Here is a 15,368-nt window from a genome sequence, read left to right as displayed (position 1 = left end):
AATCAAAGTTCTAGGATCAATCAGACATACCTGGGTTCAAATTCTCCCTCATTGTTTGACTTAGCTAAGTCTTCAGTTTCCTTATCTGTAAAACTGAGATAAGAGTTGTTTTTCTTTCCTGAGGTTATTATGAGAATTAAATCTTACTGTTACATCAGTTCTGGGCACGCAGGAAACATTCATTTGAATGTTAGCTGTTAAATTTATTGTTGAGGACATATTACCATAGCTGTTGTATTTGCTTTAATCTATCCATTATATATAAAGGATTTTTTTTAAACTGTCACTGTTAAGTCAGAACAACTGGAAACCAGACCTTCTTGCATTTTATCTTTATATTCATATTCTGTAAGCAGCCTTAATGTACACCAAGACTTACAGTTTGTGTTTATTCTAATCACTTTCTCTGCAGCCCCAAGTGCCCCTCCACAATCTGTCACTGTGCTGACTGTTGGAAGCCACAATAGCACAAGTATTAGTGTTTCCTGGGATCCTCCTCCTCCTGATCATCAGAATGGAATTATCCAAGAATACAAGGTAAGGCCTGGATGAAGAAGGAAAGTTCACAAGTACAAGTCCCCAGAGAAGTCTCAGGGTCACATGGAGGGGGAACATTTCTAGTGGCCCTCTTATTGAGTTTGAGTGTAAAGTAATATTTTATATCTTTGTGTGACAGGTAAAGAAGCAAATGCATAGTATGCATAGAACCTAATTCCAAGGTCACAGATAACATAAACTCAGATGGACAAGTAAACCATAAGAATGCAGTGTTGTTGTTGTTGTTTTTATAATGTGATTGCAGAACCTCAGGGATTTAGAGAGACAGGGTAGAGGGTAGATAGTGAAGCCCTATCCTAGAAAGTGCCTTTATCTTTGTTATTAGATTTCTGTGTAATGGGACTTAGAACAGCTGTTTTTAAACTGTATTCTCATAAAAAAGATGCTTCAGGGGTTTAAAGAGTTGAGATGGAGATAAGAGGGTGGGCAGTACCACCTCCCACTGTAAATTCTGCTTTTACCAAGTTAAAGGTAAAAAGTTCTGTAAGATATTTCACTTGAAAAAAGGGAGCCATTGAAAAAACAAATTTTGAAAAACTCTTATTTTTCAACTGATGAATTAGTTGCTATTTGGAAACAGTATATATTCGTTGTTTCTTCACCGTCATTTGAGCGATATCACTTAAGAATCACAAGCTGTCTAACTTTGAGAAATAAGGTTCTGATTAATTGTGATGTGATTAGACCACATGAGAGAGTAAAACACCTCATTAAATCTTGTGAAAATTCAAAACTATGCTTTTTTGCTATTAATAAATTTTTATAGAAATCTTATAATAACATGCTAAGTAGATCTATTAGAAAAGAAAACTAGACACCCCACCTCACCCCAGAAATTCATAGTTGGTATATGAAATTAAGCTGAATAATTTTACTCAAAACATTGTTACTTCTAGGAGAAAATGTGAAAGTTAAAGTAGAATTTTCCTAAGTTAATGGTTAAGTTACTGAAGCAAATGGACTAAATTTGCGTAAGAATTTATTTTAAAATTATTCCCATCACATTATAAAGAAATCTGAATAAGAAAATAAGAGTAAGTGCTTTTACAATAGCATAATTATATAAAATCAGAAATTTTATAAGTGTTAGGACACATTGTTTTAAAAGCAAAACATTATCTACCCTGGAGTGTGTGTGGTTTTTAATGAGTTTAGGATTTTACTTTTATATCATCTAGGACTAAATATCCTCAACTTCTATTTATTTAAATATTGATCTTTTTTCACAACATGATAATTTTTCATAAGTTGTAAATTTTCTCACTCATATGAGATTGTCCTATTTTGGTAAAAATGTGTATATTTTGTTAAGGGCTAAATAATCCTTCACTAGTAACTTAGGTTTCTTAGACTAAATAAAAGACATCTGCAATTCAAAGGCATTCTTTTAAAGAAAAAGTTTCAGGAACTTACCTCTTTCAGAAACAAGCAATGTGTGTTCCTACTTATGTGTCCCCATGTAGATTATAAATACTGTATAATAGAAATACAAATAAGTACACACAGTAGACTTTTTTATAACACATTTTACAGTAACAGATTTCCATATCCCAAAAGAATGTATGACTTAAAATTTGATTCTCTTTGGAAGTACAAGCCTAGCGTCCCTCACATCAGTGTTTAAAGACTTCCCACCACTCTGTTCTCGTGCATGTGTATGTATAGATATGTTTTGATCAATATTAAGATTTATTAGTCAGTGTAAATATTGGCTTTAATTTTATCTCAGTCAATACCTATAACTTTAGTCAATTAATCTTGTTAATCACTTCTGTGTAAGTTAATATTTTCTTAAATGAAATATAAATTACTTAGATGTGCACCTATATACTTTGGATACTACAACTCATAATCACCATATTTTTAATAATTTTTTGCATAATAAATCTTGATAAATAAATTAAGCAGAGGAATTTGTGTGTCTTAATCCATACCTAAACGCCATTTGCAATCAAGGACCACTTTCCAGATCTTGCAGAGGTGTTGAGGGAATCATTGTACTATGAGCATTCAGTGTTGATTGTAAAATATAAAGGAACGCTGCATAGTTGTAGCTTCTTTTGTTGTTCTTTAATACACACACACACATACACAGACACACATGCATATATATATACATACATACATGTATATATAAACAGCTGAAATTAGGCTTTAGAAAATGTCATTTACAAATACTTCTATAAGACTAGAAAATAGATTGGTCTCTACTAAAAGATTTAATGAATTATAATGAACTAATTACCAGAAAAAAATAATTTTGTATTCTTTTGATATTCACTTTACATTTCTATAGATCTGGTGTCTGGGGAATGAAACACGATTCCACATCAACAAAACTGTGGATGCAGCCATTCGATCTGTAATAATTGGTGGATTATTCCCAGGTATTCAATACCGGGTAGAGGTTGCAGCTAGTACCAGTGCAGGAGTTGGAGTAAAAAGTGAGCCACAGCCAATAATAATTGGTGAGTACCAATCCCTATGGTATGTGTTTTAGAATCAGTCAGCTGGTAACAAGGTAGATTATTTTTTTGAATCTGCATCCCAACAGTGGATATACAGTAAATAATGAGTAATAAGATACACACATCATATAGGCAAATAAACTGACTAGAGCTTCTAACAAAATGTTTAGCAATTGCTTATGCTCTTAGGATTTCCACAAACTTCTTAAAATCATAATCATTAAGAGTTTACATGCTGAAAGTTGGTTTGAAAATTATTTTTAATCTATAGTTTCATTTGTAATTTCGATGCCTTTGAAATACAATAGGAAATGAGGCAGTTACTGAAGAAAGCGCATTATGTTTCAAATCTGTATACCTCCTCTTAGCCAGAAAAATGTCAAAAATTAACCAGAAACAGGCCAAAAGAAACTAGTAATCCAAATAAACTATCCCAAAGAAGAAATCCGTATTCAATCTACTATCATCATTACAGAAAATTGCTTCCTATCACCATGGATTATGTTTGACTTTTCTTGAAGTATATATAAATGGAATCATACAGAATATAATATTTTGTGTCTGGCTTCTTTCACTAAACATAATGTTTTTGAGATTCTCCCATACATGTATTATGCAATTCATATGTTTTATTTCTGAGCAGTATTCAATCATGTGAACGTATCATATTTTGTTTATCTGCTTTTCTCTTGAGAGAATGTGTAAGAAGTTTTTTTGAGGACATATGTTTTTATTTCTTTTGGAGAATTACCTAGAAGTGGAATTTCTGGGTAAGAGCACTGAGGTAGTTTAACTTTATAAGAAACTCTAAATATTTTTCAAATTGTATAATTTTATACTCTCACTGGGAAAGAATATGACTTCCAGTTTTTCTACATCCTCACTGACATTTAATGTTGCCATCTGTCATTTTAGTCATTTCAGTGAGTGTAAGAGTCCCTCATTGTCATTTTCACTTCAATTTTCTTTGATGACTAATGATGTTGAGCAACTTCACATGTGCTTATTGACCATTCACATATTTTCTTTTGTAAAATTTCCAAGTCTTTGCTTTTTTAAAAATGGTGTCATTTGTCTCTTGTTACTAAGAGGAGTCATTTGTACATTTCAATATAAATTATCTGTCATAGATTGTATCACAAATATTTTCTCCCAGTTTATGGCTTTCTTAGTCCTTTTCTTGATAGTGTCTTTTGATGAGCAATAGTTTTCAGTTTACATGATCTATAATTTATCAAATTTTTCTTTCATGTTTAGTTCTTTCTAAGAAACTATGTCCTACATCTAGATAGCAAAGATATTTTCTTCCAGAAGCTTTATAGTTTTAGCTTTTATGCATAGGTCTATAATTCATCTTAAAGTAATTGCATGTGATTTGAGGGTTGAGGCTTATTTATTTCCATATGTAAAATCAAAATGCATAGGTATCTTTCACTGAAAAAAACTTTCCTTTCTCCAGTTAACTATATACGTATGGATCCATTCCTGGATTCCCTGTATTATTCCATTTGTTTATATGTCTATCCATATGCCAAACCACAGTGTCTTGATTACTAATAGCTCATAGAAAGTCCTGAAATCAGGTAATGTGAATACTGCATCATTTTCTTCTCCAAAATTTTTTTGGCTATTCCAGACCTTTTGCTTTTCCATATACTTTTCAAATCAGCATGTCAGTTTCTACAAAATTATGTCGGAAAAAAAGTTTGGAAAATTTTTTTCTACAAAATTATGTTGGAAAAATTATATTTATGTTTAAAAATACAGTGAATCTATGCATCAAGTTGGAAAGATTAAACATTTTCATAGTCAGTCTTTCTCTGTGGGAACTTGATGTACCTCTCCATTATTTGTCTTTATTTTTCTCAAAAATATTTTGTAGTTTTCAGCATATGGCCTTAACATATGTTTTGTTAAACTTTTTCCTGAGTATTTAATGTTTTTTACACTATTACAAGTGGATTTATAAAATTCCCTTTTTCAACTGCTTTATGTTATATATAAATTTAACTTTATGTATTGCCCTTTTATCTTATGGCCTTACTAACTTCACTCACTTATTTTAATAGTTGCAAAATACTTTTTCTGAGGGTATTCAGATAATCATCTATTTTCTTTCTCCTTATTTGTGTTAATATGATAAATTCTGTGGTAAATGGATTTTTGGTGTTTGCCCACCAATGAATTTGTCTAATCCATCTAAATTGTTGAATTTATTATCACGTTTATTTGCAGTAGCTCCTTATTTGTAATCCCTTTAATTGTAATGTTTGCAGGATGAGTAGTAATGCCATCTCTTTTATTCATAAGTACTGTGGATTGATGTTCTCTCTCTCTCTCTCTTCTCCTTTTTCGTTGCCCCCTACCCTCTCTCTCTCTTCCCTCTCTCCAACTTTAATCTTGATAAGGATTTATCCATTTTATTATTCCTTTCAGTGTACAAATTTTAGCTTTGTTAGTTTTATTTATTTGTTTTCTAAATAAGCGATTTCTAATATTTTTTTCTTCTGCTTATTTTTATGTTGCTTCTTAAGATAGAAACTTATATCAATGATTTGGACCTCTCTTCTTTTCTATTACGAATATTTAAAGTTATAAATTTCCCTCTAAGCACTTCTTCAGCTGGATCTTACAAATTTGATGTGTTATGTTTCCATTTATCATAAAGTTGAAAACACTTCACTTTCCCTAAAAATTTTTGGGTTTTGCAGAAGTTATTTGGAAATGTGCTATTAAATTTCCAAATGTTTTGGTATTTTCCATATAGATTTTTGTTGCTGATTTCTAATTTAATTCCACTGGGGTCAGAGAGTGTATTTTACATGAATTTAGCTTTTTAAATATGGAGACTCAGTTTATGGCCCAGAATTTCATTTTAGCGAGTGTGCCTTGTGCATTTAAAAACTATGTTCATTTTTATTTTTCTATCTTGAAATGGAATGTTCAATAAATGTCAGGTCGAATCAGTTGGTAGTATTGTTCAAGTCCTTACTTATTTTCTGTTAATGCATTCTTTTAATTAATAAGAAAAGAGCCTGGCGATTTATTATAATTATAGATTTGTATATTTCTCCATTTTGTTTATAAGTTTTTGTTTCATGTATTTTGCTACTCTGTTTTAACTGAGTATATTTTAAGATTGTTATAGCTTCTTAATGAACTTATGCTTTTTCATTATGAAATGCCTCACTTTATTTCCTCGTAAGATTCTTTGTCTTGGAACTTACTCTGTCTGATGTTAGTACACCCGTGTATGTGTTTGCATTTTGTGATTTTTTTTCATCCTTTTATTTTAACTCCTATGTCTTTGTATTTAATGCACATTTCTATTATTTAAATTGCATATTGTGAGGCCTTATTTTTTATCCAATATGACAATCTTTGCCTTTTAATTGGAGTGTTTATTATCTTTAATGTGATATTGATGTTTTGGAGCTTAGAATTACCCTTTTGCTATTTTTTTTAAATCTGACTTTGTTCCTATTTTCCTAATTTACTGGTTTCTTTTGGATGAATAAAATGACTTTCTGTATAACATTTTATGTTCACTATTGAATCATTAAGTATACTTATTTTTGTAATGATTACTCTAGGATTAGCCTATCCTATATGGATCTTAGAAAATATAATTCCATTTTCCTCCCTTTCAAGCTTTTTGCTCTTGTTTTACCTTTTACTCCTGCAAATATAATAAAAACCAATACACAGACTAAAGTATTATTATTGCTTTTTGTGCTAAACAATCAACTATCTTTCAAATAAATTAAAACTAAGAAAAAATATTTTATATTACCCACCTTTATCTGATATTCTGTTCCTTAAATTCAATCCCTGAGTCTACCTGAGTTTACTGTCTCCTTAACTCAGGAATGCTATTCAGCCATTTTTGGACTCCCCTTCATTGCATCACATTTTAGAAATTGTCTCCAGATAGAAAGATATGAATATCATAAGATTCCCCTTTTTTATTTCTTTTTTTCTCATAGTTCTGTCCTTTTGTTTCACATATTTTGCCTAGATTTTCCTTGTTTATGGTGGGATTGCATGTCTCATTCCTGTTATTCCTTCATGGGCAGAAGTGGAAGTATCCAGTGAATAATTCAGTTTATATAATACAAATTCCATTTGTTCTCTTTTACATTTTTCATTTCCCTCTGAAATTCCCCATGTGTTCATTCATTAGGACTCTATTGTTTTAAATTAATGAACATATTGTAATAGCTGCTTGAAAGTCCTTTCCTCCTAATTTCAACATCCATGTCATCTCTTGGTCTATTTCTATTGATTACTATTCCTCTTGATCTTGGGTTATCTTTTCCTCATTTTTGTTATTGTGGTTGTTATTATTGTTTTGCTTGTTTTTGCATGCCTGGTAATTTTTTACTATATACTGGACATTGCAGAAAACATACTATACAATTTTGTGATCTTCTGAAGAATGTTATTTTTCTTTTCCTTAGAGGCAGTTATATTACTGGCTGATCATCTTGATCTTGTGGTGACTTGGTTTTTACATATTGTTAGTATGGACTATTTATGTTTTGACAATATTCTTCAGGCAAAACCTCAGTTTAATTTTTACTTCTAAGGCATAGTGCTCCTGGACTTTCAGTGAAAAGCCTCATATTTTTATCTGATCTGCCTAACTTGATGGAATTTAAACTTCAAACACAATCTACTCTGCAGTGAGAGAGTCTGCTCAGTCTTTGCAGCCTTTTACCTTTTGAGTTTCACCAAATCCTTGAAATTGTCCTTCTGCATGCACAATTCAGGGTTCACACTAGTACTGAGAGTGAATTTATACACAGATTTGAGAACATCACTCTCCTGTCTCTCCCTCTTTCACATGGTTTCTCCCTTAATTTTTTGTCACACTGGCAGCTGTGAAGGCTATCTTCTGACACCTTCTAGAAATAAGACTGAGATTTTCAGCTTGAGTTCTAGCTCCCTAGTCCTACATGGATTGAGCTCTCTAAGGGGGTAGAAAGCCTCATAAATGCAGATTTTCTTTTTCTTGAGTGGTTTTATTCTTTCAAAAGGCAAATCCCTTTAGTTTACCCTGATTTTATTTGTTTGTCGGTGTCTTTATCTTTTTAAATGTTCTTTCTAGAGTTTATATATTTTAAAAATACTTGTCCAGAGTTTCATACAAGCCAATGTGCCATTTGCATTCTTTTCTATTTATTTTCTAAAATATGTACATAGAACATACTACCAAATTCTGGGAATTTTTTTTCTTTTTACAATGTATTTATTATATAATGAAGAGATTTTAATATTCAGTCATCATGTTAAAATTTTTTAGATTCTCCAAGTATTCTTCCTTTTATATATTAAAAACATTAAAAAAGTTTTAGTATTAACTTTTCTTTAAATTGCCTACCCTTTCTTAATTAGTCATACAAACTGAATTAATTTCTTAACCTGCGGGAAACCTATAATCTTGCCCTTCTGAGATTTTCTAAAATGAATTGGAATAAGAAAGAAATACAGGTACACCCAAAAGGATTTAACAGATATAGATGAACTTACTCTTATTTCTACATATTTTCCAAATAATATTTAGAATATTTGTCATTTAGAAATAAGGCAGTAATTTTTCACTTAAAAAATATGAAACATGTTTGAAAGGTATAGCTTTCTATGAGAGCTCCTAGATAGGTAAACAAAGCTTTTTTTTTTTCACTTTTTTTTTTTTTACCCTTCTAGCATATATATGAAAAAGATCGACTGAATGTAATTTTTCAAGATCAAAGATCAGTAGGATTACCAAATATCTCTATTTTCCTTTCATGTTTTCTTTTTGTTTTCTGTCATCTTTGGTAATAAATATAATTCTCAAGCATGGAAAAGTTGGTTTGTTTTAGTTTTGATTTTGGTTTGTAGTAGTTACCTATTTGCTTCACAATATTTGGGGGATTTATTGTATTTGGAGGCAAGTAAAAATTGCAGTAACACCACTACCCCAAGTTCATGTCATGACAGTTAAGAATAAATTGTATGGTAACTTAAAATAATAATTTTAACTAAGTTTATTTTAAATCAAATGGAAAGTTTTGCTTAATTCATATTATTTTTAAAAGACTGAATGATCAAGTGGATAAGTGGATAATGAGTACCTTTTAATTTGTTTATGTATCATACTTTTCAAATTTTTCTATGAAATAAAAAATAATCTAATAAGTAATATTTCTATCTTCTTTTCATGTAGTTGGAATACACAATATCCAAGACATAATTATAGGAAATAGAATTGTACTATTTGAAATAAACACACACACACACACACACACACGCACAATTCAATCTGGAAAAGACTATTTGTCCTCTAGAGATTTATTTCTTTTTAATATCTACTGTTGTACTGAAGAAGCCTTTAATTGTTTCTTTAATTACCCCTGCATATCTACCTTAACATCTTGTCTGATAATCTTATCTACACAACTGTTATTCCTTAGTTGAAAAGTGATTTAGTGATGGCTAATATCCATTTCTCTTTCAATTTATGCTTTCCCTATTGTCTATTCAGTACTGGAAACAGCACTTGAAGTGACTCAAGCTCTTCCTCATTTCCCCTTTGCTTTAATTAAATCATGTATTGGCATTTGATGTAATTTACAGCTGATAATTTTAGATTTGTCTTATGCCAGACAATGTACTGTTTCATCTATTCCTTCTCAGCTTAGTTTTTATTCCAAAAAGTTACATTAAAGGGCCTTTAATTAGAATTTGTATAAATATAATAAATAGCCTTACACAGACTTAAAAGTAGTATTGTGCTTTTATTTGCTGTCTCCACTGGTGAGGTGACTTTTACATCAAAATATCCATAATTTTATATGTTTGCAATTACACAAATACAACCAAATACATTTATATATCTAAGCGTCAAACAGCATGTCCTATAACAAAATTACATTGACTTAAAATTCTTAGTAATCTTGCTTAGTAATATACCTATTGTTTAATCATTTGCCTATTTCACGCTTACCTTACATAGTTGGTAATAATATGTGGAACAACTGCAAACTTTCACAGTAATAGGTACAATCAAATCTGATGTGTCTAATTAATTTTTAGTCCAACAAATTAGTTTTGTTCTTCATTACTCTCCAGTGGGAGGAAGACATTATATTTCATTATATTTTTTTGTCTGAAAGAACAATGGAGTGTTACAGGTCACACACATCATATGTCTGTGCTCTAATTAGTCCAACTGACAACATTGTTTTTAAAATACTAACAGCATAAGAAATACTTATACACTTTGGGTAACATAAATAAATATTTTACTATATTCAATAAGACATTTTATGGATCTTTTACACAAATGAAGGACGAATTTTCTTTTCTGTTTGTGCTACAAGGTGTTTTCTTTTTGGTAACTACTAGTATTTAGCACAATCACCAGATATATGTATTGATATGTCTCAAGTTGAAAATATGAGCTCATTTTAAATACATTTTTGACTATGTATGTATAGTAACGAAGAGCAGATAGATTAGGAAAATGAACCAGCTTCACTACATAAGTGAAGCTAGTTTTTAAATCTGGAAATTAACACAAAAGATGTTTCAAGGATGGAATATTAGACTGTAAAAATGCTAGCAGCTATAACAAACAAGTGGGCATACTGACTGGCTTAACAGAGTAAAAGTTTCTTTCTTATCCATAGCCCAGTCTAATATGAGTCAGCAGAATGGAGGATGGGGTTTCTACCCAGCGTGGCTCCTTCCATCAATGGCTCTACGTCTCTTAGAGCAGGGGTCCCCATCCCCTGGGCCGCGGACTGGTAAGCACCAGACCGCAGAGCAGGAAGTGAGAGGCGGGCGGGCAAGCTTCATCTACCCATCACTCGCATTACCGCCTGAACTTTCTCCCCTCCTCCACGCCCGCCCGTGGAAAAATTGTCTTCCACGAAACCTGTCCCTGGTGCCCAAAAGGTTGGGGACCACTGTCTTAGAAGGTCAGCATCCTGCCGCAGATCCCTCGTTTCCATCCAACATGCTAGGAAAGAGAGTGTGACATATTGTCACAGTGGTTTATGGGTCAGATCCGGAGGTAGTATGCATCTGCCTGTGTACAATTGGCTAATATTCAGTCACTTTGTTGTACTCATCTACAAGGAAGGCTGGGGAATATAGGCTAATTTTCTGCCCTGGAAGAAAGGTGAAACCTTGGTAAACAAGTCACCTATTGTTTTCAGGACTCTCACATCTAGATAATTTACAACTTATATTCCTGAGTGGCCCTTAAAGTAACTCTTAGCCTTACATGGGCTATAATTACTGTGTTCCTATTAACCTCTTTACATACATCGTCTCAATTAATCCTCCCAAATAAATGAAATAGACAGTACTGTTGCCAACTAACAGAAACAGGGATTCCAAAAGATTAAGTGCCCTACATAAACTCACTGCTTACTTAGCTAGTAAGTGTCAGAGATGATACTCAAATGTGGAACTTCAAAGACCTTGCACTTTCTAATATATTGCTGTGCCATGATAACTGAAACAATGAGAATTACACATTCCTGTGATGTGATATGCTGAAATTTGCCATTTATATTTTGCTTACAATTTATTTTTTAAGTATTGGATTAGTTTCTAATGAGATATGATATTAACATAAGAAATCACTAAATTTCCAGTGTCTGAATTAATTCATCTGTCAAATAAACACATAAATCTTTACTCTTCATTGATATTATGATTCCATGAGTTTTAAACCTGTTTAAAAATGTGGATTGAGATTTTCTTTATTATCTCTGAGAGGGCTAAATTGTCAGAAACATGACTACTAGAATAATCGTAGTCCAGATTTAAATGTATGTTTTTGTTACATAGACCTTAGAATTAATTTTCAAGTTGTTTTGTATCCAACTTTCAAGTGGATTTTCAAATTAGTTTCAAATACTTTAAGGGCATTTAGGAATTTTAGCTTTTCATGACGTTTTAACTGTAGATACTAATCTCTATGAAAAGATTTTTACATAATTGTCATTGTTTAATATAGTAATTTTAATACCTTCCAGAAAATCAAAATATGTTTGATCAAAATAAGACCTTTGGTAGAATATTAAGGGCAATAGTTTGAACATTTGTATTTAGGCAGTGCTGTAGGGGGAAGGTAATTTTCAAATACCTGGAGTTAAATGTTGTAGTTGCTTTTTTTATTTTTTTTTATTTTTATTTTTTTATTTTTTATTTTTTTTTTTTGTGGTACGCGGGCCTCTCACTGTTGTGGCCTCTCCCGTTGCGGAGCACAGGCTCCGGACGCGCAGGCTCAGCGGCCATGGCTCACGGGCCCAGCCGCTCCGCGGCATGTGGGATCTTCCCGGACCGGGGCATGAACCCGCGTCCCCTGCATCGGCAGGCGGACACTCAACCACTGCGCCACCAGGGAAGCCCATAGTTGCTTTTTTTAAAAAAATGAGAATTATATTACAAAATGCTTTACCTAACTTAAGAAAGGTTACTATTATTTCAGCTCACAGCACTTGTTTTCGTACTTATTTATGAGGCAATAAATCAAGAAGTGGTTCTGAATCTGTCCACAGCGAAACAAAACACAAGGGAGCAATGTTCTTAATCACATTTCAAACTTACGATTTGATTCTTTTTCTGAAACTTACAAAATATGCTTACCAATAAATTGTGACAGGCTCAGGACACAACAAATATTACCTGCTTCAAAGAATGTTCTAATCTTCTGTGCCTTTGGCATACCATATATGTATTTTTGTGGGGTTTTTTGTCTTAATATTTACTAACACTATCACTGTTGTTTCTTCCATAGGGGGAAGGAATGAAGTTGTCATTACTGAAAACAATAACAGCATAACTGAGCAAATCACTGATGTTGTGAAGCAGCCAGCTTTTATAGCTGGTATTGGTGGTGCCTGCTGGGTAATTCTGATGGGTTTTAGCATCTGGTTGTATTGGAGAAGAAAGAAGAGAAAGGGACTCAGTAATTATGCCGGTAAGAGGCTATTTCCAGCTAAAAAAATGTCTTATCTTTAGAAATATGACAAAATTCAAGGGAAGGAATGGAATGGAATAACTGAGTGAATGAATGGATGTTTTTGGCTTGATTTAAACAATTACAGACAACATGCTTTAATGCACTGCTCTTCACCATATCACATTATGATAAGGCAATCTTTTTGCTTGTATCTCCAAGGAAGCATAAGAAGAATGCACACTGATAAAGTGCTTAGACATTTTTCTCAACTAGTTCAACACATGCGTGCGTGCGCACACACACACACACACACACACACACACACAGACTTTGCATGCTATGACACCATTGTTTGAAAAGTGAATTCAAGCAAGAGCATTCCTAAAATGCTCAGGAAAAAAAGAGAAAAGATTTGAAATGTAGTTCTTTGTATTTCATGATACAGATTACAATACAAACTGTGTCTCAGATGGAAAATACAGACGAAGCAAAAAAATATCTCATCAGGATTGATGAGACTGATGAGGCATGAATTAAGTGATTTACTAGTCACTTAAATAGGATGTCTATTTCAAAGTGACCAATAGGCATTTTAGAAGGAAGAAAACGGAGAAGCAAAAGAAACAGCAGAAGAAAAAGACCATTGGTGTTCTACTTGTTCGCAAAAATGTTTTATTCTTAGAATCAAGAACAGGAATTTTAAGGATGCCCAAAATTATGGCCTTCAACATACTTCTAAGGAAGAGAGAGAGAGAGAAAATTATCAAGTCAGTGATTGAAAAATGAACTCAATACTGAAGCTATATTCAATTACAGTTTAAATTGCAATGCATTTTAAGTACTTTCTCTAACAATGATCATCAAAAGAAATTGTCTCACAATATTTCACACTTTGTAGAATTTACAAGGGAACAATTTTAATTTACCATCATCCTACAAATATTTAAAAACTTTTGAGATATTTTATTCATCTTCTATTTCTAATTTTTACTTTAGTAAGAAGCATAAATGTGTTAAGTGACTTTGACAGAGGCTTCAATTCTTATTAAACTTATCCGCTGCTGTAGCTTGTAGGTGTCTGAGCTTCTGAGAATAGTTCAAAATGAAAGGAATAGCACCCACTTGGTTGTCTTTCTTGTTATTCGATAGCATTTAAATACGATCATTTGACGATCACACAGTGGCTCATGTCTATATTTTGTGAAAATAAAGTTTATCAGTTACTGGTTAGAACAAATTCCCAGGACTAGAGAAGGTAGTATAATGTATCCATTGAAAAGGGGCTTTCATGCTTTGTGACTTGCTATTGCTGTGCCATTCTCATTTCTCATTGGTTGCTGATGCCTGCTTCCTTATACTTTGTCATCTGAGTGCTTTATCACCCTACCAGTGAGTGATTCTTCCTGGCAAGGTATGCTGGGCAATAACTGCTGAGTGTCAGAGTCATGAACATTAGAGATACTTTAACATAACTTCTTGTTTTGCAGTCCAGTCCTCTGCTTTCGTTCCCTGAAGGTATTGTCCATCAACCTGTCTGTTTAGTCAATCACCACGTTCCATTTCATCTCTGTGACACGCTCATATAAATCACATGAGAAATAAGGAAGAATGATTTAATTCAAGGACTATTTTTATGTTTTATCTCATTGCTTGGCTTTAGTGAAAATAATAAAAGATTGACTATGCTAGCCACTTCAGTACAAAGTTCTAAGATGCCACGTTTGGAGTGTTGCATTTTTACCCTCCAGACATCTTTATTCACTCACGCCTTCAAAATAGCATAGGTCTCGTAATTACTAGTTTATGTTTTTAGTAAAATTATGTCAGATAGCCTTTTTTCTTCTTCTTTTTTGAAATAGCAGTTCTTTGCAAAACCTATGCGTTTAATTTGAAAATATCTGTTGGTCTTTGAGCTTGACAAGAATAGTACATTTCCTATTATCAGTTCTCATTGTGATTGATATCCACCTGCTTGTAAGAAGAACTGCTAACTCAGAAGGTGCTATGCACTTCAAATATTTTGGAATAAGGCCAAGCCACAGAGCACCCTTTCTGAACCTTTATACTTAGTTGATAGATGGCTGACTCTCAGAATGGATTCACCTTCAGCTGGTAATTTGCCTTCCAGCAACTGCTGTTCTCTTCTAGGTGAGAAGCAAATGAAAATCCAAACCACAGGTACTTAGCATTGCATATCTGACCTGGCGATATTCTCTACACATTTCCCTCCATAAATATCCTATCCTCCACCTCCTGGAATTTTTATATTCTTGAGAATATGAGGATTTTAAATAGGAATGATTAGTGTAGTATGTATTTATCATAGGTTTAAATTTCTGATATCTCATGCATCCATTTTAAGAGCACAGGGGTTTCGT

At 32.6% G+C, this 15,368-nt stretch overlaps 1 protein-coding gene across 19 annotated transcripts in view; it reads left to right on the top strand.

The window, feature by feature from the left end:
- The window catches only part of ROBO2 (roundabout guidance receptor 2), a 1,699,370-nt gene that overhangs the window by 1,624,792 nt on the left and 59,210 nt on the right, over positions 1–15,368 (top strand). For all 19 annotated transcript variants that reach the window (XM_067034916.1, XM_067034909.1, XM_067034903.1 and 16 more), the window contains 3 exons: positions 413–537; positions 2,855–3,026; positions 12,826–13,008. In XM_067034916.1, the coding sequence (XP_066891017.1) occupies positions 413–537; positions 2,855–3,026; positions 12,826–13,008 (480 nt within the window). The remainder of the gene's footprint in view (positions 1–412; positions 538–2,854; positions 3,027–12,825; positions 13,009–15,368) is intronic.

The sequence above is a fragment of the Kogia breviceps genome, chromosome 5, assembly GCF_026419965.1.
Source record: "Kogia breviceps isolate mKogBre1 chromosome 5, mKogBre1 haplotype 1, whole genome shotgun sequence".
NCBI lineage: Eukaryota > Metazoa > Chordata > Mammalia > Artiodactyla > Physeteridae > Kogia > Kogia breviceps.
The sequence above is the reverse complement of the archived record's forward strand: the minus strand, read 5'-3'. Positions and strand labels throughout refer to the sequence as shown.